Raw genomic sequence first — 25,031 nt, forward strand, 5'->3', positions numbered from 1 at the left:
ATCAGACCTATGTTCATAATGGGTAATAGCGGTAAACAGAGAAAATTAATAAAAATGTAAAAAGAAATTTAAAAAAACCAGATGGTGATACACAGAAGAAACAAAGAGGTTTCCTCCTATTTACTCCTATTTACTTATTTATAGTAAAAAATTTTTTTGCATTTATAATTTTAGTTTATATTTTTCATAGAATATCCAGAGAAAACGTTTGAGTTTGTACTCTCAATAATTGATCATAAATTGCAAAGAAACTATCCAAGTTTACAAATGATTTTTCCACAAAAACAGTTTCTTATCACTATTTGGAAAATGGCTACTCCTGATTCTTACCGGTTAATATCTTATCGAATAATAAGATAACATTGGATAACATTAAATTTTTTATTAATAACTTTTTTATATATTAGATCCAATATGCGAAAAATTTAATGTCAGTCCATCAACAGTGTTACTAACAACACGAAGAGTTACCAAAATTCTAGCAAATTTGATAGTAACATTTATTAAGTCCAACAGGAAATGATGTTACAGAAATTTGGACAGGAATTGAAGCAAATAATTCTTCTCCAAAAGTTATAGACGGTACTCACATCAAGATTCCTCATATCAAGAAGCCTGTATCAATCGGAAAGGTTACTATTCTATTCAACTACAGATTTGTAACGTGCACTTTCAAGAAGAAAAATTATTTCATCTGATAATATGTTTATTTATGTATATTCTATATCTTACAGGTAATTTGTGATCATAAGGCTCATTTCATTCACTATGTTGGACATGCTGGTTCTGTACATGACCAGCGTGTCTTTCGACATTTTCAGAAATCCAAGATAAATTGGGTGATTCGACAAAATTTCCTGATGATTGTCATTTAGATGGTGAGTCTGCATATAAACTTCATGACAATTTAATGATTCCTTATCGCGATGATGACCACTTGTCTGAACGACAAAAAAATTATAATTTCTGTCATTCTTCAGCGCGAATTAGTATTGAAAGAGTCATTGGTCTTTTAAAAAATCGATTTCGAAGTTTATTACAATGTTTTCCTATGAATAAGATTGACTTAATTGCACGTTTTAATTGCACCTTGCCTGTTGTGTCATGCATAATATTTGTATAATGAAAGGTGATTTAAACGTTCCTCAATTAGGTGATGAAATAGAAAATGATATATTTCGAGAAGTTGCAAAATGTACCAACAGGTGTGATAAAACAAGATTTAATTTCTGAAAGACTTCCAATAAGATTTATATAGATTAGATACATTCAATTAACTTTCGAGGGTTTGATTAATTTTACTGTTTAAACAAGCAAACATTTTGTACCTTTTATTATAATCATTTATTCATCAACGAAAACAGTAAATATTTTGATTTATATATCAGTTTTCTTATACTTTGTTTATATTGTTTACATATCAATCTTACATCATATTGAAAATATACGCAAGTTACATATATTCATATATTTCGCATATATTATATTAATATAAAAATAAAATTAATATTAATATTACATTTAAACATACACTGAGAGGAAGACATTGTCATATAGTACATATGCATTGTATTAAAGGGATTTATGGATTATAAAAATAAGGTTTTCAAATAATATAAGTCCGAAATCCAAGGATATAACATTTAAAAAAATTGAAAGTCATCTCTAAAACGTCTTAAAGATACTTTATGAAAGACATTTAAAAGACGTTTAAAAGATGTTTTATATCCTGATTTTTATACTGTTTGAGTTATAATAATATAACATTATAATATATAATATAACATATAGTTATAATAATATAACATAATTCTGTATTGTTGTACATAAAAAAGTTACAATGGATAAAGGCAAATTGTGAATTCTCATGGCGCAACTTTTTGTTCATTATTTACTCATTTTAGAATTTCGTTGCGTAAATGCTTATTGTGACAATTTGGATTTTTAATGGCATATAATGTAGATTCGTTTTTATACGTCTCTATTAATATTATTATTTGGTCTTTATTACGACATTTTTTAACTTGAAATCTGATCTTTGAGAGATAGCTACGAAATTAGCACCATTGTTTCTATTCTGAAGATGCTGTTAATTGTCTGCCCGATTACGTGACCATTTTCACTCATTTGATTGATGCATGCAAGGAAACAAGCTTGAAATCATGCATAAAAATCATGTACAGGAATCTTATGGCTCCTACACGTGCGCAAAATGTGATGCGATAGTCAATAAGCTTACAGCTTCTAATATGTTCATTGGTTACCGCGTCTTATTTTGTCGCGCGGCAAGCGTTTCCGTGTCCAGTGTGTAGGAGCCAATAGATTTGTTTTCTGTTCCTGCATTGAGACTGCACTAGAATTGAACTTAACCGAACTAGTGCAAGTCAGAACTGACGAGTGTAATGATTTCTGCACAATGGAAGCGGAAACTTTTGCCGCGCAGCAAAATGTGATGAGGTAGCCAATAAGCTTACTAACTCCTAATGTGTTCATTATTTACCGCATATCATTTTGCAGCGCGGCAAGCGTTTCCGCATCCAGTGTGCAGGAGCCATAAGCGTGTCGATAAAGAATAGAAAATGTTCTAGTATAAGATAAAATTTGGAGCGTTCCCATAATCCCAACAGTATAATTTTCTTCCTTTCGAAAATCGATTGTAAAATGGTAAGTATATGGACAAGACACTTTTGATGTATAAATTATATGCATAAAATGAAGATACATATATATGTTAATTAAAAATCATAACTATTGAACATCAAATTTGTAAGGTTAGAAAATGTCATGTTAATGTGTAATAATTAAATATGTCACAATTACATTTTATAAGCAATGATCACTACTTATTTATAATAGAAATTGAAATATATCTTTTATATACGTATATTTTATATATATATATATATATACATATACATACATATATAAAAAATACATATATATTATTAAAATACATATATATGCGTAAGTGCATTTATATATATATATATATGTGTGTGTGTGTGTGTGTGTGTGTGTGTGTGTGTGTATGTGTGTATACTTTTCTATCTATTTTAAATATGTTACAGGTCTACTTTATTACTAACAAGAAAAACAAATATCAATGAAGGCATAAATGAGAAATATAAAAATAATGATGTAGTAAAATTATATTAAGAAATGTTTGACATTGCGACTTATGATAGCACAAATTATATAGAGGTTAATAGAAAATTGTATGCAATGTACCAAAGAGAAAAAGAGAGAGAGGAGAAAGAAAGAGAATGCCTTTAGCCAATCAAATTTTTGCGCCGTGATGTCATCATTCGTGCTATTTCGCGTTATTATTTTCAAGGCACGAAATCAATTTTGATGGGCACTTATTCTCTCTTTGAACGCTTTAAAATTCATTTATGTTCTAAAGTACAGAAAATCAGATAATAAAACCAGGGTCATCAATGCTTGAATAATTTATACAAATTTTCTTGCTATGTAATTTATATAATGCAAATACGTGAAAATTGTGAATTAAATCTGATAGATGAAGTAGGAATAAAATACTGCCTCAAAGTATTTCCGGAAGACGACGCACATGCAAAAAATGGTAAATAATTAGAGAATATAGGTTTTATAAGTATGCTGTTTACCACGTTATTATGATCAAGTATAAGTTGTAGGCAAAATAATACCATGAAAATTAAAATAAAAATGCCATAAATTATAATATCTTTAATGTGTACAAAATATTATTTGCCTTTGTTTCAGACCTAATATTTGTCTCTCGCCTACTTGGAAAATGCCCAGAAACAAGAATGTGAAACAGCAACTACTTTAGTTACTGCAGAGAATGAGAATGAGTCATTTTTTAAGTGGTCTCATGAAGCAACCCTTTTATTGATAGAAGAATATCGTCTTCAAGAGCATAATCTTATATCGGATAAGATGACCCATGAAAAAGTATGAAATAGTATTGGATCATTAGTATCTGTTATGCATGCTAACCTATAATAACCATATGTCCTTAAAGAAAGATAATGTAAAGTAAGAGCAAATCTCTTTAATTTTTCTGTATATCGCAGGTCACCTGGTTTTTTTAAATAATTTCTTTTTTCATTTTCATTAATATCAGAAAACATATTATCCAAATCGAAATCAGATACTTTTTTAATTGCAGCTTTATTTTTTATTTTAGTACTGACTGTCCCTTTTTTTCTTTAGCTTTTGTTTTCTTCGTGTTTTAATTATTTTTCTTTGCCATAATTAATTTTTTCTTTTCCATATTCAATTTTTTTTCTAAGTACTCTGTTCTTTTGCCATTAAACTTTCATGAAATGATGCTTGCTTTTTCAGTTTTGTTTCAACTTTTTCTTCTAAGAAAACAATCATTGCTTTCAATTGAGCATTTTCTTTTTCTAATTTTAGATACTTTTTATTTGCTCCTCTGAAGTTTCTATTATTTTACGTTTTGTTGTTTATGATTCGTTTATTGAAACTGAAATATGTGTAAAAAATATGTGAAACTGAAAATTGTGTAAGTTATTAAAAATAGAAATTATAGAGAAGAAATAACTTATATTTAATTTAAAAGTCTATGAATCATAATTTAAATATAAATTTATTAAATTAACGAATTATAATTGAAAGTTTTGAATATTTAATATAATGTTACCTTTTTATATTTCTGATGTTTCATTGCTGTCAAATACTATTGTAGAAGAGCAAACCGAAGGAGAAATAAAATACGTATGACCTGAATCTTTGTCAAATAATGTATAATAATTAACAAATTATTAGTCATAAAGACAAATTATTAGTCACAATTACTTACAGAAAGTAATTTGAATATTATATACACACCTAGTTCAAATGCACCTACACTATCAGATACTACTATAACAGATTTACTGCATTAGATTTTAATCTTTTTTTTTTTTTTTTTATATATTGTAGAAATCATTAATTTCGAAATGTAATTCACAAATTTTTCTGTACAGTGATGGTCCAATTTTCTCTATTTTCTCTGTTATCCATTATGCACATAGCTCTGATCCATGGAAATTTAAATAGTAGTCTTTTTATTTATCAGGTTTTTTTATATGTAGTATTTTAATTTATCAGTTAAAATAATTTCATAATAGTATTTCTTTTCTGTCAGAAGCTGCTCGTTGTTGTTCCGAATGAATTCAGCGTACTTAGACATGATCCATTCAATGCTTTATTGATCAATTTAGAAGGAAGAATTTTACGAAATGATCAATGAATCAAAGATTGCTTCGAGAGATAAAACGAACAATGCTAACAATAAAAGCATACTTTTCATTTCTGCAAAATTAAATAATGATTCTTACTGGAAAAAACCTAACTCTTGTGTACCCTATGTTTTGTGTACTGAAACAAGTTGAGAAGGCACACTTTGCTAGCAATGTAATTGATACAATTTGAAAATTATATTAATCTCATATCGAGAAGATCATGTTTATCCCAAGCGTACACGACTGCCGCAGGACATATCCATATTGCATTCTTTCGATGTATAACGCGACTCATGCGCTAAACCACTATAAAATTTCGGACCTCATTTTACCACGGCTTGTACTAAGCCCGTATTCATAGTCAGACTTTGTCTTAAAATTTCCTTAAATTTATCTTTAGATGCTCAGTAGCCAATGACATAATTCGTAGAGCATCTAAAGATAAATTTAAGGAAGCCTTAAATATAAGGCCTGACTATGCGGGCATTAGAAAACTTATTAGAAACCGTGTATGTAATAATGATGGAGATTATTTTGATAATTAAGTATGTTTTCGTTTCTAAATAAATAAATATTAAATTTCATTAAAAACGCTCTAAAATTTATTTGTACATCTAATAATTATTCTTGCGTGTTGTATTTTACATAATTTCATTTTTTTATCTTGAAAATTATTTGTAAATCACACAGTTGAAAATTATTCTGAGATTAATTAAAATTGATAAGAAATCGAATGTTGTGTTGAACTTAGAAGCTCATAAAAAAACTTTTAATAATTTGTTATTGACACTAGACAAATTTTCATCTACTTTACCTAATTTTTATTTATTTATTATTTATTAATGTTACATGACATACTGATAATTTTTTATATTTGTCTGTAGAAGTATCTTTGCGTTGCCGCATCCATCATCCACGCGGAATTGGATATCTAACGTAGACGCGAAACCTGGATTTCAGTTAAATGTTTTACAAGCTCTTAGTAAATTGAAAGATGAGAACAAAGATTGTTCACTGATATTTGAATATATAACACTTAAACGTGCCATTTAATGGAATGAGCATAATCATAGCTATAATGAATTTAATGAATATGGCAATAACATGTCAGATGGAAAGAGAAAAAAGATAGAAATTCAAGAAGTTATAGTATTTTTATTATAATAATATTTTTAGAAGGAATATGGAAGTAGCCTATTGCTTATTTTTTCGCGAAAAAAATGTCAACAATGCTTTCTGAACTTTTAAAAACTTTGATTTTATACTCTTAAAATAAACTTAGATAGTTTTACATTCGATACATTCAATATTCCGCTGTAAGAGTGCATTCGAGAATACGCTATAAACGCTACAGACGCATACGCTACAAACTCCGTTTGGAGAATCAATATCATGATAGTATTGATAAGCTTCGCAAATGCTTTACACAGAAAGTAATATTAACGTACACTCAACATGGCCAACGTTAGTGCAAACGAAATGAACAAAAATCGCATATTAAATCTTATCGCTTGTGTTTTAAACGAATTAATAGAATCATCATCATCAACATCATCTGATAGCGAGGAAGAATTGGATATACTTAATAATTTGGTAACAGCTCGTCGGAGGAAAGTTCTAAGGCTGAAAAATTATGTAGAAGAAGTTATTCCTAGTTGGAGAGATAAACAATTTAAATCATATTTCAGGTAATAATGAATAATCCGTTTTTGTTTAATTTCAATATACTTACTCAACTTATATTATACAATTTTCACATTTTATATATTTTGCAGTATGATGAAAATTATTTTGATTTAGTTATTTATAGTAAAAAGTTTTTTCTGCATTTATAATTTTAGTTTATATTTTTCATAAAATATCCAGAGAAATGTTTGAGTTCGTACTCTCAATAATTGATCGTAAATTGCAAAGAAACTATCTAGGTTTACAAATAATTTTTCCACAAAAACAGTTTCTTATCACTATTTGGAAAATGGCTACAACTGATTCTTACCGGTTAATATATCTTATCGAATAATAACGTTGGATAACATTAAATTTTTTATTAATAACTTCTTTATATTTGAATTGTCAGCTATATGTAACTCTGCATTTTAAGAATATTGAATTGACTAAGGATGGCCAGATGATTGTGGCCGAAACGTCTAATATTTTAATTAATGTAATGATAATTAAATATCATAAACTATAACTTGTGTAGTGGTTTTTTATGCTCTTCTTTTTATATATATGCATTGTATTAAAGGGATTTATAGGTTGTAAGAATGTTTTCAAATAATATAAGTTCAAAATCAGGATATAGAACATTTTATAAAATTGAAAGTCATCTCAAAATCGTCTTAAAGATACTTACAAAAAACATTTAAAAGACGTTTAAAAGATGTTTCTACCTGCTCGGGACAAGTGGGGCCGTATATTCATGACACCCTGTATATACTATACTATCGTGTATATATTAGGTTAGGTTATCCATTTATTTTTTCCAATAGATGGCTTTAGTAATCTGTATCACGCGTAGACGAGATACAGATTAAACTAAAGCCATCTATTGGAAAAATAATGGATTTCTTTTTACTACACCTAATATATACAATATATTATGCTATCATGTATACATATATACTATGACTAAGCATCATTCAAAGTTCGTGCGAAAAGCAGTGATGCGAATTCCGGACCGCTTGCAACACGATTATTAACATGAAGAGAGCATAGACGGACACACGCATGCACAAGTATATACGGATATGGACTTGTAGTGGCCGGAATTCGCATCACTGACGAAAAGCAAATTCAGTACCCGCGCTGGGTGAGAAGAGAGAGGAATAGCGGAAGGGGAAGCAGAACCAAGTCGAAAATCGGCCGAGAAGTGCAAATCTTGCCAAACCCTGATATAAACAGAAAAAAATAGTGTGATGTCCAAGACAAAATTGCTCCGAAAAGGCGATTTAATGTGTAATGCTGAATTGTTTGCTAACCTTCAATTGATCTCTTCTTTATGAAATCGGTATATATAATGGCAGACTTTTTCGTAATTCCAAATCAAGACAGCTAACGAATGACAATGTTAATGACAAAGCGTCCGATTCTGCAATTCCATTAATGATTCCGAAAGATGATCAATAGGAAATTAATCCAAAACCAATTGTAATATCCCATTTCTGAGTTGTAAGACTTTGGCATGCAGATGAATCGCAAGTTGAAATAAATAAAGGTTTCTAGAATAAGTTGTCAATCATTCCGACATTGAGGCGAATTCAGTTTGAACTTTGTCTTTCAGATGAATTTAATATGAACAATTGATTTGCAAGGTTCTGGGTGTCTTCGGCACATTTATAGATACTATGTTTGGTGCTAATGTATACCATCATCCATTGAAGTAGTATATTGGATTTGTTGCAGTCGACCTTGGTGTCTCTTGTGGCGTTTCGAGGATGCGTGTCATTATGATGCGACTGATACATTAATGTCTCACGAATTAGGTACGGCATTGTCGAATAATCTTGAATTTGTGTCTTCATATTACTCCATGCATATTATTGTTTAATTTGCAGATATGTTATCGTGATGCTCTTGTGACTGCCTGCTGCAGATTCATGATTTTTCTGGATTATTTTTATTCTGTCTTCCACTGGAGAAGTGATAACAATACCAAGACAAACGAAAATCAATACAGACGTAATTACAATTAAATTCATTTTTGTTTATTATTATTAACAGCCGTTATAAGTTTATCTTTATTTAATTACAATAGAGATAGAGAGTATACATGAATTAGATACATAATGATTAAATAATGAAATGAATAACAATATAAAATAGCATGAAGTAGTATAAAATGGTATTAGACAAAATTTATTTATTTTTTAAAAGAAGTCTCGTTTCTCATCATAACTTAATTCTTTTAAAATAAGTTGCTCTTTCGGAAGAATAATCGCATACTATTTTATATCGTTATCCATTTCATTATTTAATCATTATGTATCTGATTCATGTATACTGTCTATCTCTATTGTAATTATATTTTACTATGTTTCAAATCAATAGCACATGATTAAATATATGTATTATTCTACTCTTATTTACGGTTATTATAATTTACTTAGTTTCTAATCAGCCTTTTAGCTGCTGTCTTTTACATCTGTCGCTTTTATTTATTATCATGTTTTTATTTTTTACTACTTGTAAATAGTTCCACAAAGTTGTTATTATTATTATTAAACAGATCTAAAGAATAGAAAACGCTAAGACTTGAGAATTATTTTTCATTTTACAATTTAGGTTAAAAATATATTACGTAGTGTCGAGTAATTAGTTATATATTAGTTATATAAATGTATTATGTAATATTAGTAATGATTAGATTAATTAATAAAGTATATCATCAAGTTTTTAGTGGAAATTTAAATTTATTAAAATGAATTTTTAAAGTGCAAAAATGAAAACAGAGAAACAATCACGAACAATCTTGATCTTAACAAATATTATCCAGGACGGATAACAAATGTGTCCTGAACAACATTCAAGAGGTTTTAGCCGGACACCTTGCGTAATGCAAATGCCGGCAGTACTGTAACTTTCGAACCTTATAATTCGAAATGTACCTAACGAAAAAATTCTTTATTATATTGTCTTGGAAAGCTTTTTTGAAATAAGCTACAAGAATTCGCAATAAAAAATGGAGAGTTTGATTTAAAAAATTTTACGTAACATAAATCTTAAGGACTTCTTATCAAGGTGAACCAAGATCACCGTCTTTTTTCTCCCTTGAAACCATAAAATTTTTGTCTGAAATATTAAAAAAAAATTTCCCCTTTTAGAGATATTCGCGTGTATTGACTAAAAGAGTCTACCCTATATTGCTTATGTTGAATTGGTAGGTTATCTGTAATAATAATTTTGTGAGTTTGTACATGCATTTTGTCGAGATACTTGTTAGAGATATAAAATCTATCGCTATGTGTTCTTACTAATTTAATAATATGCTGTTTCTCGAGAGCAGTTAAATGTTCGTAATAATGATAGAATGTATGATAACTTATTGGAATTATTGAAATTATTTTCTACTATTGAATTATTGTTTATATTCGCTATGTTTTCGCAATTTTCGCAATTATCGCTTGTATTATTCGTATAATTATTAATGTTATCGCTAACGGAATTGATCCGTTTCGCTTTTACTTATCATATTTATACTGAATGTATTCATTTTTCCTTTTTCAGAAACAGAGTACACGCAAGATTAACAATCAAGCCTCGCATGAGGAGAGCATGTTCCTTGGAGCTATCAAGAGGGAATGGTTCTACCAGCTTCGAAACAATCTGATCGAACAGTCAATAACAAGATGTACATCCTGAAACCAAAAATTCCGCTTCAATACACCTGGGATATTCTTTATTTGTAGAACAATACTCAATAGTCCCAAGCATAGCATAGCACAACATAGCATAACTGAATTCAAAAGAGAACGGTGAAGTCGTACGAAAAAATCGATGAGTACGATGTGACCAGTCTATTATCCAGGTGGTTGCTTGGATTCAGAGATTTAAAATCATCACAATATTAAATATAATAAAATTTATATAGTCAATAATATAATAAAATTTATAATAATAACAAAATTTATCAAGAATTTTAATATTACATGCTTCATGTATATGTATAGGAATATCTGTAGAATTAACTCTTGACAATCAAGAACATACACCGGACACATAATAAAAGAACATAATCCATAATTTGTCTATCATAATTTAGTGCCAATTGATACACTTTAACTATTATAGATTTCTCGCTTACAATATACGATGTACCAAAGCGCATTGTACGTATAAACATTATACATAGATCAATGTATTTAATTAAAACAGAACAATGATATACATATATATATATCCGCCTATATGCGTACGCGCATATATATATGTCATATATGTAAAATATGTATGCATAAAATGAAGATACATAAAAGCCATAACAATTTATGAATTAAAAATCATAACTATTGAACATCAAATTTGTAAGGTTAGAAAATGTCATGTTAATGTGTAATAATTAAATATACCACAACTACATTTTATAAGCAACGATCACTACTTATTTATAATAGAAGTTGAAATATATCTTTTATATATACGTATATTTTGTATATATATTGTATATATATATATATATATATATATATATATATATATACATAAATATATAAAAAATACATATATATTATTATTTATGTTATAATAAACAAATATTATTGCTCATTAAAACATTCAGTATTATATTATTAATTATTATACATTATGTATACAGCATAACATTTTCTAACCTTACAAATTTGATACTCAATAGTTACGATTTTGAATTAATATCGAGAAAAATATGAAAAAAGTTTTTTCATATTTTTTTTATATAGCACCTTTTACAGCTCAGGCATCGATATACAGTTTAGTTGATCGAACAGTTTTGTTATCACATCCTAAGTTTTATCAAAAGAAAACTCAGATATGTGCATTAGAATACTTTCGAATAACGGAAAGCCCTTGGAACTAATATTTAAACTGTTTAATATAAGGATTAAAAAAATTGCTCTCAACAAAAATTTCACTTAAGAACGATGTCACACAGTCCGCCACACGCATGATTAGTAAGTCAATCTATAATATAAGTTTACAGTTGCATTAACAAATTAAACAAATTTATAAAAGTACATAAAGATAGAAAAGAATTTTTTGACAATAATAATATAATAAGATAGGAAACAAGACCGTTTATATTAAATAACATTACAATCCGAAGCGCCACTACGGTCTAAGTATTAAGATGTTGAACTAATATATATATTATTCAAACGAATGAATTAATTTCAGAAATAATAATTACGTGTCGATATGGTTGTCGACATTAACGCAATTAATCTGAAATGTAATAATCCCTCCAAAATTCCCCAAATTAATCTTAAAAAACTGTAATAAACTTATTGCGAAAAAATATTGCCTCGGCCGGGAGTCGAACCCGGATCTCTTGCATTCCGTGCGTATTTTTTCGCAATAAGTTTATTACAGTTTTTTAAGATTAATTTGGGGAATTTTGGGGGGATTATTACATTTCAGATTAATTGCGTTAATGTCGACAACCATATCGACACGTAATTATTATTTCTGAAATTAATTCATTCGTTTGAATAATATATATATTAGTTCAACATCTTAATACTTAGACCGTAGTGGCGCTTCGGATTGTAATGTTATTTAATAATAATATAGTTTACAAGATTCATTATAGCGATTGTGAAGTTTCTTATGTGAGACAAACGAAGAGGAAACTCAACTCCAGAATAAATGAACATATTGACAATAAAAAACTTAACTCATCTAGACATTCAGTTGTAACGGAACATTTATTACAATATAATCATAGCTTCGATTGGAAGCGTGTTAGAATATTGACTCAGAATTAAATTATAATAAGAGATTCATTTTTAAAACATTACTCATTAAAAAACAGTTAAATGGCATAAATTTGAAAAAGGACACAGAATCTCTAAATGACATATATCTTTATTTAATAAATTTCGAATAATAACAAAAATGATAGTTGATTTCTTTATTCGTTTGGCACTCTTGTACTTATGCGGTATCATTTGAGTTTAAACTCTCTCACAATCAAGATCTGTTCTCTTTATATGATAACTCTTAATAATAACCGATATCACGTTCTATATAATTTCACAATTATATTAGACTGCTACTAAACTAACCGATACACACAATGTATACATCTCACTTTCATGATCATCGTAAGTGTTACATAATTCTATTTGATATTCTTTCAATTTATATTAATATGCATAATTCTATTCTTTTTGTTTTATATATATATTTATATATATATATATATATCATAATACTTACGATGATCATGAAAGTGAGATGTATAAATTGTGTGTATCAGTTTAATAGCAATATATATATATATATATATTAGGTGTTGGAATTAATTCGTAGCGTTTTACAAGTGATGGGAAGTACTTTCATTAATGTATTTTTTAATGCTCATGTGAAATAAATAACATTCTTTCATTAAAAACGAATTAATTCCAACACCTAATATATATATATTTGATAATTTATTATTTATATTTAATATTTCTCTCAATTTAATTTATATAAAATAAACTATAATATTAATAAAGCTCTTACGAATATCAATTCAATAATAGTGAATTAACAGGCTATTCGAGCCGTGCTGAATATTATTTGCGAAATTTTGTTAATATAATAATAATTTATTAATATTAATACATACGTTTCGATCTTTTTTTTAGTGGATAATATTGGTACCAAAGAAAATTTCTAAACAACATAATTTTAATTTCTATGGATTGCTGGCACTGTTTAAGTAGTAGGTTTAAGTAGTAAGTCTTTAGTTTGCACATCCTTTTTGACATCTGCGCGCGCGTGTACATAATAATATTGTATAACAATAATATATGAAAATATAAATGTAAAAAATACGTTATAACATTTTATTAAAATAAAATAAAATAAAAATAATAAATAAGTGAAAACATAAAGTATACGCAGAACATAAAAAATGAGTACATAAAATGAATAAGGTAAAAAACGACGATCAATATTGCATGTGTGTGTGTGTGTGTGTGTGTATGTGTGGGCATATAAGTGGATAAATAATTATATGTATGTTAGATTAATTATATATTAACTATATGTTAATTAAATAATTAAATAATTTTAGAAATTAATTATATTTAATAGGGCTCTCAAAAACCAAACAATAATAAATATTAATAAGCGGGCAATGAGAGTTTATAGCACAGTATTTGGAGCACAATACATATAATATATTCAAATAATAAATAATTTTCAGTGTTTAGCCTCAGTAAAAATATTACTCATAGTTATAATATAATTCTTCGTACTGGAATCAATTTGTCATTGTTGTAATAAAGAAATATATATCTGAGTGTTCGAGATCGGTAATTCGAAAGAAAAGCAAGAATTCTTTCAGTCGATCGACATTAATTGTCATTGAACGCATGCACAAATTGAGCTCGTGATTTCATCTCAAACATGATTTTAATCCTCGTTAAAATCATCAAATTCGTCGTTCTTTGTTCTTTTTAAAAACAATTCGTTACACGCAAACAAGTTGTCGTTACCGGCAACGGACAATCGAAGGTTCTAGAACAATTCAATTCGCGCACGCGAGCGCCGCGCTCCGACGAATACGTCACGCGCTGTCACCAATCCCACGCACGGATCTTCTGTCGCGCATGACTGTTACGTTGAACGTCGCTAGAAAAGAATCCAAAGCGCCAATCAATTTTGTACACCTAATGCCACGTAATAATTACGATTGTGGCAAATTTTTATTGGATTTTTCCCAAAAGGGAAAGCTCAGGCCGAAAGCAATAAATGCTTCGATCTCGCCGTCCTCTTTCTTACTTCCAAAAAGTTCTTAGAGTTCTTAGAGTCGTAATCTCGCTTCGTAAAATCGCCGTGCTAACCGTTTAGTGAAATCGCTATAAACCGAAACTTTCGAGAAGCGTCAAGAAAAATCGCCGAGATTTTCCATCACCGCGATTCCAAACTCAATTTGGAAAAGGTGACCGCTTTTAATATTCTGTTAATCTAATCTTTAATTAATTACATATATCTTTTGACTTTGTAACTGAATATATTAAAGAAATTCTTTTGTTAAATTACAAAGAAACTGAGTTGATTTTACTGTCGTGCATCATACCAGCCGTGCGCCGAACTCTCACTCGAATCTTTACGCGCGGTGCGCTCTCGCACATTTTCTGGTCCTTCGAGCCGGATTCTCGCCGGCATCCGCAGTGTCGAGTGCATCGCGTTCAGTTTGCTAGTGCTGAAAAGAAAGAGTGAGTGATGGGTAAGAAACTGCAGAATTTGCTGACGAAGCAAGACGACCTTCGCGATCGCATGGCTCAGTCAGTATCAGATCTGGAGGAGCTCGGCGCAGCGAACATTACGCTGGCAGCCGCCGAGACAGTCGTCGGTCTTCTGGATGGATTGTGGGCGAAATTTGAGGCTCAGCATGAACTCATCATAGAGCATCTTGAAGATGCATTCGCGGAGAGCGAATACAACTCGACCAGAGTCGCTAACTCAGCGAGAGTGACGTACATCACGCAACGAAGTCTCCTTCTCAACCATGTTCGGAAACTCAAGGTGAAGGAACCGAGCTCAGCTTCCAAAACAGAAGGTAATGAGTCTTCCGGAAAACCGTCGCTGCCTCGCCTCAAGATTAGTTCTTTCTCTGGCGCATTCGAAGACTGGCCTACCTTCCGAGATCTCTTCCAATCCATTGTCGGAAACAATTCATCAATCTCAGCAATTGAGAAATTTCATTATCTGAAAACTTGTCTGGAGGGTCCTGCCAAGGAACTGATTCAACCATTAGCGATGACCGAAGACAACTATCCACGCGCATGGGAGCTGCTAAGCGAGCGGTACGAAAATAAGAGAGAGTTATCTCGCTCCAATTTTACCGCCGTGGCTAAGATGAAGAGCGAAAGTGCGGAGGAGCTCAACCGCGTCTTCAACGCCTTTACCAGGGTAGTCAACGGCCAGGAGAACATTGATAGGCCTATCAACTCTCATGGCTTCGATCTACTAACTCATCTTGCCGTCGAGCTCTTCGATCCAAGAACTCGCCTGGAGTGGGAGTCACTCTCACGCGCCTCGAGCGACATGCCCACTCTTAAAGAGCTAATGAACTTCATAAACCAAAGAGCACTTACTCTCACAGCCGCCAAACCACAATCGCTCAAGGTCTCCGACAACCCGTCGCGATCTGCCAAATCGCATCACGTCAAAAAATACACCGAATCTTCACAATGCGTCCTATGCAAGGGAAAACACAACGTGATGGTATGTGAAGAATTCAAGAAAAAATCCGCGGTCGACCGCAAGGCCGTCGCCGAAACTCACAAGCTGTGCTTCAACTGTCTCGGCTCTCATACATTCGCGAAGTGCCATTCGACGAAGACGTGTGCTACGTGCAAGTCTCGTCACCACTCAATGTTACACGACGCGTACGCTTCACCGAAATCTCAAGAGGTCAGCTCACTGTCGGCAGTGCGACGCGACAACAACCACAAGGCCATTTTGCTCGCAACGGCGCGAGTTTCCATCGATGATCGTCACGGCAATCAGCACACCACACGCGTGCTCATCGACCAAGGTTCGGAAATTTCTCTAATTTCCGAGGCGCTGGTCCAACGCCTACGCTTGCCCCGCTCTCGATCCTCAATCGAGGTCATCGGCATCAGCGGCAAAAGCTCCGGGCCCAGCCGGGGAAAGGTGACTCTCAAGGTGACCTCGGTAACAACAGGGACCGACTTCACCGTCGGAGCCTTTGTTCTGCCACGTCTGTCGCTTTATCAAGGCTCTCACGCAAGGATCAGAATGGAGTGGCCACATCTGAAGGGGCTCCAATTGGCAGATCCCGACTACGCAGCAAACGACGCTATTGAGTTGCTTTTTGGAGCGGAAGTATGCTCAATCATTCTCCAGGATGGTCTCCGCAAGGGAGGCCCCCAAGCGCCTATCGCTCAAAAGACGCTGCTCGGCTGGATCTTATCGGGAGGTTGCGACCGAGTAAACAACTCAGCACAACGTCACTCGCTTCAGTGCACAGCAGATCACGAGTTGGCCGACCTTGTGCACCGCTTCTGGGAGCAGGAGCGAGAAGTGCCCGCTCCCGTCGCTCTCACGCCAAAGGAGCAGCAATGCGAGGACATCTTCGCGCTGCAGCACCAACGCACTGCCGAAGGAAGATACATAGTGCGACTACCTTTTGCATCTCCGCCGACGACGCTAGCTGAGACGCGAAGACCTGCGCAACGACTCTTAGTCGCCATGGAGCGACGCTGCGAGAGAGACGCACGATTCGGCGATCTCTACCGAGCCTTCCTGAGGGACTATGAAGACCAAGGTCACATGGAGTTGGCGCCAGAACCTCCGAATTCCAATGAAGATCGGTGCTACCTTCCACATCACGGCGTCCTTCGTGAGTCCAGCACCACGACTAAGCTGAGAGTCGTTTTTAACGGATCGCAGCGTGCAAGGTCAGGTGAGTCACTTAACAATCATCTGCTGGTGGGGGCTAACCTGCTGCCACCCCTCGCGAACGTGCTTTTGCGGTGGCGGTGGCACCGATACGCGCTAGTGGCCGACATCGAGAAGATGTATCGGCAAATTCTTGTGCATCCCGACGACCATAGACATCAGTGCATCCTGTGGCGACACCGCGTTGATGAGCCTGTACGCGAGTTCACATTAAAAACGGTTACTTACGGTCTCGCTTGCGCGCCATTTCTCGCCATTCGCACGCTGCGTCAGCTCGCCGATGACGACGGACCGCGTTTCCCTCGAGGCGCGAGTGCTTTACGACACGACTGCTACGTCGACGATATCGTAACCGGAGCGCACGATAAAGACGACGCTATCGCGCTCCAAGTCGAGCTACGCAACCTCTGCATGGCGGGCGGGTTCCCTCTCCGAAAGTGGGCCGCCAACTGTCAGGAAGTTCTTCGCGACATTCCGCCTGAGTACTGTCTCACCAGAGACTCGCGGTCGTGGGACCTAGAGAACCACTCCACGCTGGGATTGCGCTGGTATCCAACCAGGGACGAATTCGCCTTCTCTGTTCCTCGTCGCACCGTCGTCACGTTCACCAAGAGAAGTCTGCTGTCGGAGACCGCTCGACTCTTCGACCCGCTCGGATGGCTGGCTCCAGTAACCATTCAAGCTAAAATTCTGATTCAGTCGGCCTGGCTACAGCAGCTAGAGTGGGACACACCATTGCCGTCAACCATCGCTGGAAAGTGGAAGCGGCTCTGGGAAGAACTTCCACTGCTTGAGAAGATCAGAGTCGGCCGCTGGCTCGGCACCGGCGACACGAGCTCTCAACTCGAACTGCACGGCTTCGCAGACGCGTCCGAAAGAGGTTACGCCGCCGTGGTGTACCTCCGTATCACCGCAAACAACCAAACGAAGACTCTGTTGTTGACCGCCAAAAGCAAGGTCGCGCCGATCAAGCTCGTTTCTCTCCCGCGACTCGAACTCTGCGCCGCCGCCTTGCTTACAAGCGTGCTCGTGCACACGCGCTCTGTGCTAAACCTGGCGACAACGCCAGTGATCCTGTGGTCCGACTCCAAGGTCACGCTCCATTGGATTCGAGGTCACGCCTCGCGCTGGAAAACGTACGTGGCCAACAGGGTGACACGAATCCAGCAGCAGCTTCCAGAGGCTCAATGGCGTCACGTCCCGGGCAAGGACAACCCTGCCGACTGCGCCTCCCGGGGACTGACACCAAGTGAGCTCCTCAGCCATTCCTTATGGTGGACGGGCCCTGCCTGGTTGAGCGGGAATTCGTCGCTATGGTCAAGCGTCAACCTCGAGCCCATCAAGGACGTACCAGAGCGGCGGGCCGCAACACTCGCAGCAGTCGTCAGGAGCAACCTCGAGCCGGAAGAACTGCTCAGATTCTCGTCGCTTCACCAGCTGCTCAGAGCGACTTCCTGGTGCGTGCGTTGGCGTCACCGCGGTCGCGCGGTCGGCTCTGTGAACGGTCAGCACAACGGGTCGGCGCTTCTCCCAGCTGAACTCGACGCGGCGCTCATCAGGTGGATACGCATAGCGCAGTCACGGCATTACCAAGAGGAGAGAGCAGCTCTCGAAGACAAGCGCGACCTTGCCAGATCCAGCCATCTGCGAACCCTCAGCCCGTGCATGGACGAGCACGGAATTCTGCGAGTTGGAGGGCGTCTCAAGCACGCAGCGCTGTCGTTCGACGAGCGACATCCGATCATCGTGCCTCCAGGGTCATGGCTCACTCGCCTGCTGGTGGAAGCCTACCATCGCCGTACTCTCCACGGAGGAGTCCAGATGACCCTGGGATTGCTACGCCTCCGATTCTGGATTCCACAAGGTCGAGCTGTAGTCAAGCGATGGCTGCATCAATGCGTGACGTGCACTCGGTGGAGGGCTGCCACTCCGCAACCAAAAATGGGGAACCTTCCTCCAGGGAGAGTGACTCCTGCACGCCCATTTCTTCACGTGGGCATCGACTACGCCGGGCCTATTTTCATCAGGACGAGCAAAGGGCGGGGGCACAGCGCTCACAAAGCATTCATCGCAGTTTTTGTCTGTTTTAGCTCCAAGGCCGTTCACCTTGAGGCTGTTTCAGCTTACACCACCGACGCCTTCCTGGCTGCTCTCCGTCGATTCACATCTCGCTGAGGACTGTGCTCGGACATATATTCTGATTGCGGCACCAATTTTTTGGGCGCCGACCGGCAACTTCGCGAGATGCTTCGAGCCTCCTCGGCAGAAGGACAAAGGATCGCACACGTAGCTACATCGGAGGGGATCCATTGGCATTTCAATCCCCCGTCGGGACCTCATTTTGGTGGACTCTGGGAGGCGGCCGTGAAATCGACTAGTATCACCTGCGCCGAACCATCGGCGAAACCAGGCTCACCTTCGAGGAAATGAGCACCCTGCTCGCACAAGTGGAAGCATGTCTGAACTCAAGGCCCATATATGCACTCTCAGACGACTCCGACGACCTCACGGCTCTGACACCAGGTCACCTGCTCATTGGGGCACCACTGCTGGCCATTCCTGAGCCGTCCTTGTCGGACGAACAGGAGAATTTGCTTTCCAGGTGGCAACTTATTCAGCGAATGCGAGACCACTTCTGGCAGAGATGGTCACGCGAGTACTTACACACTCTGGCTACCAGACCGAAATGGACCAAGGACGCTTTGCCACCACGCCTTGGATCGCTATGCATCATTCGCTCCGAGCTCTCGCCGCCAAATAAGTGGCCTCTGGCGCGAATCACGCAGCTACATCCTGGAGACGACGGCGTAGTGCGGGTGGTCACAGTCAAAACCGCCTCATCTGAATTAACTCGTCCTTTGGTCAAATTAGTTTTATTGCCAGAAGAGGCTAACGCGTTTATCTCGCACGCTAATGCGACAAATGTAAAGAAGAGCTTGAATTGATCGCGCGTATTTTCGTGAATCATTCTTTCAATGTTATTTGTCATATAACTCTCGTTTACGGTTCAAGTTCTTCCACGAATTCATTGTATTGTATCGCTTGTTATGTTTTCGCGTTTACGGTTTTTTGTAATCTCTATACGTAACCTCATACACATATCGTCACGGAGATGACGAGGCGGGCGGAATGTTCGAGATCGGTAATTCGAAAGAAAAGCAAGAATTCTTTCAGTCGATCGACATTAATTGTCATTGAACGCATGCACAAATTGAGCTCGTGATTTCATCTCAAACATGATTTTAATCCTCGTTAAAATCATCAAATTCGTCGTTCTTTGTTCTTTTTAAAAACAATTCGTTACACGCAAGTTGTCGTTACCGGCAACGGACAATCGAAGGTTCTAGAACAATTCAATTCGCGCACGCGAGCGCCGCGCTCCGACGAATACGTCACGCGCTGTCACCAATCCCACGCACGGATTTTCTGTCGCGCATGACTGTTACGTTGAACGTCGCTAGAAAAGAATCCAAAGCGCCAATCAATTTTGTACACCTAATGCCACGTAATAATTACGATTGTGGCAAATTTTTATTGGATTTTTCCCAAAAGGAAAAGCTCAGGCCGAAAGCAATAAATGCTTCGATCTCGCCGTCCTCCTTCTTACTTCCAAAAAGTTCTTAGAGTTCTTAGAGTCATAATCTCGCTTCGTAAAATCGCCGTGCTAACCGTTTAGTGAAATCGCTATAAACCGAAACTTTCGAGAAGCGTCGAGAAAAATCGCCGAGATTTTCCATCACCGCGATTCCAAACTCAATTTGGAAAAGGTGACCGCTTTTAATATTCTGTTAATCTAATCTTTAATTAATTATATCTTTTGACTTTGTAACTGAATATATTAAAGAAATTCTTTTGTTAAATTACAAAGAAATTGAGTTGATTTTACTGTCGTGCATCATACCAGCCGTGCGCCGAACTCTCACTCGAATTTTTCCGCGCGGTGCGCTCTCGCACATTTTCTGGTATGGATGTTCGAGATCGGTAATTCGAAAGAAAAGCAAGAATTCTTTCAGTCGATCGATCTCGAACACTGAGATAAATATTCATATAAAAGAAAAGATAAAGTAAATATTGCCTAATTGAAGATTTGTTGAATTCTTTCGTTTTATTTATTTTTTTTCTAGTTTCCCAGCTATATGTACACGCAGAATATTAATAACTGTAGAACAATTTTCTGTGGAGTAAAGTTGTAAATTCTGAGGATACTGTGTCTACAATTGGAAATGTTTACAATTGGAAATGTCTGAAATTTGAGAAAAATTTAATTTACTCATATACTTACATAAAGTGCATTTTACAATTATATGAACTAATTATTTCATGAATACAGTTGTGTATGAATGAATTTAAATGAAAATGATATCCGTGATATTCTATTTTAGACTATTGGATCTTTAAAGCATTGCACTTATCTCTATCCAAAAAATAGAACAACGCGATTATCATAATGAAGCAATATTCGCGTTATTAATTATACTGTTTGTTAAATAAATCGCATGGAGATACGAAGTAAGAAAATATTTTAGAGTAAAATTAATAAATTATATGGAATTATATATAACATAGGAAAATTGAAGAAAAAGATAGCTTTCTAGGTAACAGAATGATGTTTAAAGATGTTCTAATTATAAATATTTTTCTCGCAATTATGAATATAGTTTTTGAAAAAAACAAAAATGTGAAATGTAGAGCATGACTGTAAATAGAAAATGGTAACTACATTTTAATTGAGATACGTAAAAATCACAATAAACCTGCTTTAAAATTGTCGGAAATTAAAAAAGAAATTGAAGAGTCACATCCATATGAATCAACAAGAGCAATAAAAAATATAATTATTTCAAAGTAAGCACACACAAAAGCAATAAAATAGAAAATAAATAGTAAATGCTGTAATAAAGACAATTACTTACTAATAATTTTTGCATTAACACTTAGATATGATAATTTGTTGGATTACATAAACATTACAAATGTAGAGAAATCGATAAAACGATTTAAGAAGGAAAAATGAGGAAAAATTTTGGACGGACTTCAAAGAATTTAAACGAATTAAGGATTAGCTTATGAAATAAAAAATTGGAAGAAATTAATAAAATAAATGCAACAAATTCATTTCTTATAGAATGTGTTATTAAAAATAATGATGTCAGATCTATCCTTTTTATAGATAAAAATTTGACAGAGACTATTATTAAAGAAACAAATAAATTAAGTATATTTGAAGACAGGACATTTGCAACGATGCGCTAATTAAATAATAATAATTGTCAATTGTGAACAAATAATTGTTATTAGATATAATGACAGAATAAATAAAATAATTTACAACTGTATTCATGAAATAATTAGTTCATATAATTGTAAAAGATACTTTATATAAGTATATGAATAAATTTTTCTCAAATTTCAGACATTTCCAATAGTTTATACAATAATGCAAGGTTATCGTTTATACAATAATGCACGCATCAGCGAAATTTACAATTTATATTAAAAAAAAAATCAGCTGTATTATTCAAATCCAACCTGGCATAATAATATTAGATTTTAAGAAAGCAAAACGAAATGCGCTACAGACAGCTTTCCCTGGCGCTAAAATTACTGATTGCTTTTTTCATTATAGCCTGTACATTGATTATATTCTTGATTATTAATTTGAGGAGTCATTTATTAAAAATTCATTTAGTATTTAAATTAGTTGAATTATTTAAAATATTAAATAAGAAATAGATAAGAAGAAGTTATTTAAAATAATAAATACTAAATAACTTTTTAATTTCTTCTTTATTTAAAATATATATTTTAAATAAATTTGTTTGAAATAAAACCGAGTCCTGATAGTATCGATTTTACGAACCTGCTTTCGTCAATCTGTCGTCGCACTGTTAGTGATTGATATTTAATGTTAATAATTTCATCTTCTACGTACAACTAGAACACACTCGAAGACACAGTAGTCTCAGAATTTAACAACCTTACTCGACAAGAAATTGTTTTGCAAATATTAACATTCTGTGAACACATGGATAGCTGGAAAATTGGAAAAAAATTAATGAAAGGAAAGAAATGGTTCAACAACAGGCAGCATATAGATACTTCATATTTTTTTATGAATATTAGCTACTTATCTCAGATATATATTTCTTTATTACGATAATGGCAAATTAATTCCATTGAAAAGCTAAAATTATTTAATTACATAATTAACATTTAATTATTATAATAGTGGCAAATTGATTGCGAAAAACAATGCTACAATCATGAGTGACATTTATTGAAAAGGTAAAATTATTTAATTACATTAATTAAAATATAATTAATATATGTATAATTAATGTAACATATACATATAATAACATATACATATAATTATTTATCAACTTATATGTATATATGTATATACACATAAATACATATAATGTTTATTATCGTTTTCTATCTTATTCATTTTATATCCTCACTTTTTATATTCTGCATACTTTATGTTTTCACTTATTTGTCATTTTTATTTAATTTTATTTAATTTTATTTAATTTTATTTTAATAAAATGTTATAACGTATTTTTTACATTTACATTTTGATATATTATCGTTATACGATATTTATTATGCGTACACGCGCGTATATGTCAAAAATGATGTGCAAAGACTTACTACTTAAGCCCAGTTCCACAACTCATGGTTAAATCTTAACCGTGAAGATTCAATTTATTAATTATCTCTTTCCAATTCTAGAATCATCCTTTTGCTTCTTATCCGGTTTTTTGTTTCATGTCGCTCGAGATAAAAGTAAACAAACTTCGGAAGAAACAGGAAACACGTAGCAAGAAATGCAGTTGTCGATAAAACGATTGCAAAAGGGGAAAAAAAGCAAGAGATAAAAAGCAAGAAACAGGAAACAATGCATTGTAGAATAGGTTTAAAAAAATAGTAAAAAGCAAAAAATAGAAAACAAACAGCACATTGTAGAATAAGCTTAAAGGTTACAAGTAAATGTTTTTAAAAATACATTATAAATGTTTGTGTAGGAAACGTTAGAAATAACGATTAATTAAACGTTCATAAAACGTTTATAAAAACTTTTTAATTATAAAACTTTTTTTTTTACTGTAAAAGAACCATTTTAAAACGTTTACTTACAAATTTAGCTAACGTTTTTACAATATCTATATAACCCATTTTTATAATAGATCCCGGATGTTTGTTCACTGAAAAAAATGCAAATGTAATTTTACATGGAAGTTACATATGACCGGAAAATTATCTAAATATGACTGAAAATTTTCTGGAAAGGCTTTTCGTAAACAATTAGTAAAGGAGCGGTTAGAAAAGCGCTGATTGGTCTTTCTCAAAGAGATGAATATTATAATTAGGCTGCAAATACAAAAGTATATTAAAACCTCACCTCTCGCCTCGTTCTCAGTTCAAATTCTACTCAATGTTTAGGAGCGTATAACGCTCGTAGACATGAGATTCACCCGTACTAACGCTGTAAACTTCATTCTATTTTCTTTTTTTTTTTCATTCATTACATAACTAAGATAGAATAAAGCAACGCGTAAGATTGAATGCTTATGCTTTGGACTAGATAGATCTTCTCTGTCTTGCACACATTTGTTGTACGATGAAAATGCACAAATAAAATAACGGCTATAAAGTACCTCAAGTAAAAGCTAATAC

The 25,031-nt window shown here is 34.3% G+C and overlaps 2 protein-coding genes and 1 long non-coding RNA gene across 10 annotated transcripts; all 3 read left to right on the forward strand.

The window, feature by feature from the left end:
- Window positions 1-431: 431 nt before the first annotated feature.
- Window positions 432-11,219, forward strand: LOC105152928 (uncharacterized). Of its 8 annotated transcripts, XR_015544669.1 has the most exons (9): window positions 432-632; window positions 735-878; window positions 2,518-2,664; window positions 3,069-3,583; window positions 3,745-3,936; window positions 6,766-6,919; window positions 8,637-8,716; window positions 8,789-8,912; window positions 10,458-11,219. It is a non-coding gene; the product is annotated as an uncharacterized LOC105152928 (long non-coding RNA). The 8 variants fall into 8 exon arrangements; XR_015544670.1 differs by lacking the exon at window positions 6,766-6,919; XR_847030.2 differs by lacking the exon at window positions 2,518-2,664.
- Window positions 11,220-15,143: 3,924 nt separating this feature from the next.
- LOC147910170 (uncharacterized) lies at window positions 15,144-19,523 on the forward strand. The gene has a single exon (XM_087404034.1). The coding sequence runs from the start codon at window positions 15,144-15,146 to the stop codon at window positions 19,521-19,523; it is 4,380 nt and encodes a 1,459-aa protein (XP_087260160.1).
- A 251-nt stretch (window positions 19,524-19,774) lies between these two features.
- On the forward strand, window positions 19,775-20,293 carry LOC147910171 (uncharacterized). Its single transcript, XM_087404035.1, has one exon. It carries the CDS (start codon window positions 19,775-19,777, stop codon window positions 20,291-20,293), a length of 519 nt encoding a protein of 172 aa, XP_087260161.1.
- Window positions 20,294-25,031: the final 4,738 nt, after the last annotated feature.

This window comes from Acromyrmex echinatior, chromosome 3 (assembly GCF_024713525.1).
Source record: "Acromyrmex echinatior isolate Ae372 chromosome 3, ASM2471352v2, whole genome shotgun sequence".
Classification (NCBI taxonomy): domain Eukaryota; kingdom Metazoa; phylum Arthropoda; class Insecta; order Hymenoptera; family Formicidae; genus Acromyrmex; species Acromyrmex echinatior.

Bases quoted from the DNA above. Each gene is read 5' to 3' on its own strand.
- LOC147910170 (XM_087404034.1), top strand. From the start codon at position 15,144: ATGGGTAAGAAACTGCAGAATTTGCTGACGAAGCAAGACGACCTTCGC.
- LOC147910171 (XM_087404035.1), top strand. From the start codon at position 19,775: ATGAGCACCCTGCTCGCACAAGTGGAAGCATGTCTGAACTCAAGGCCC.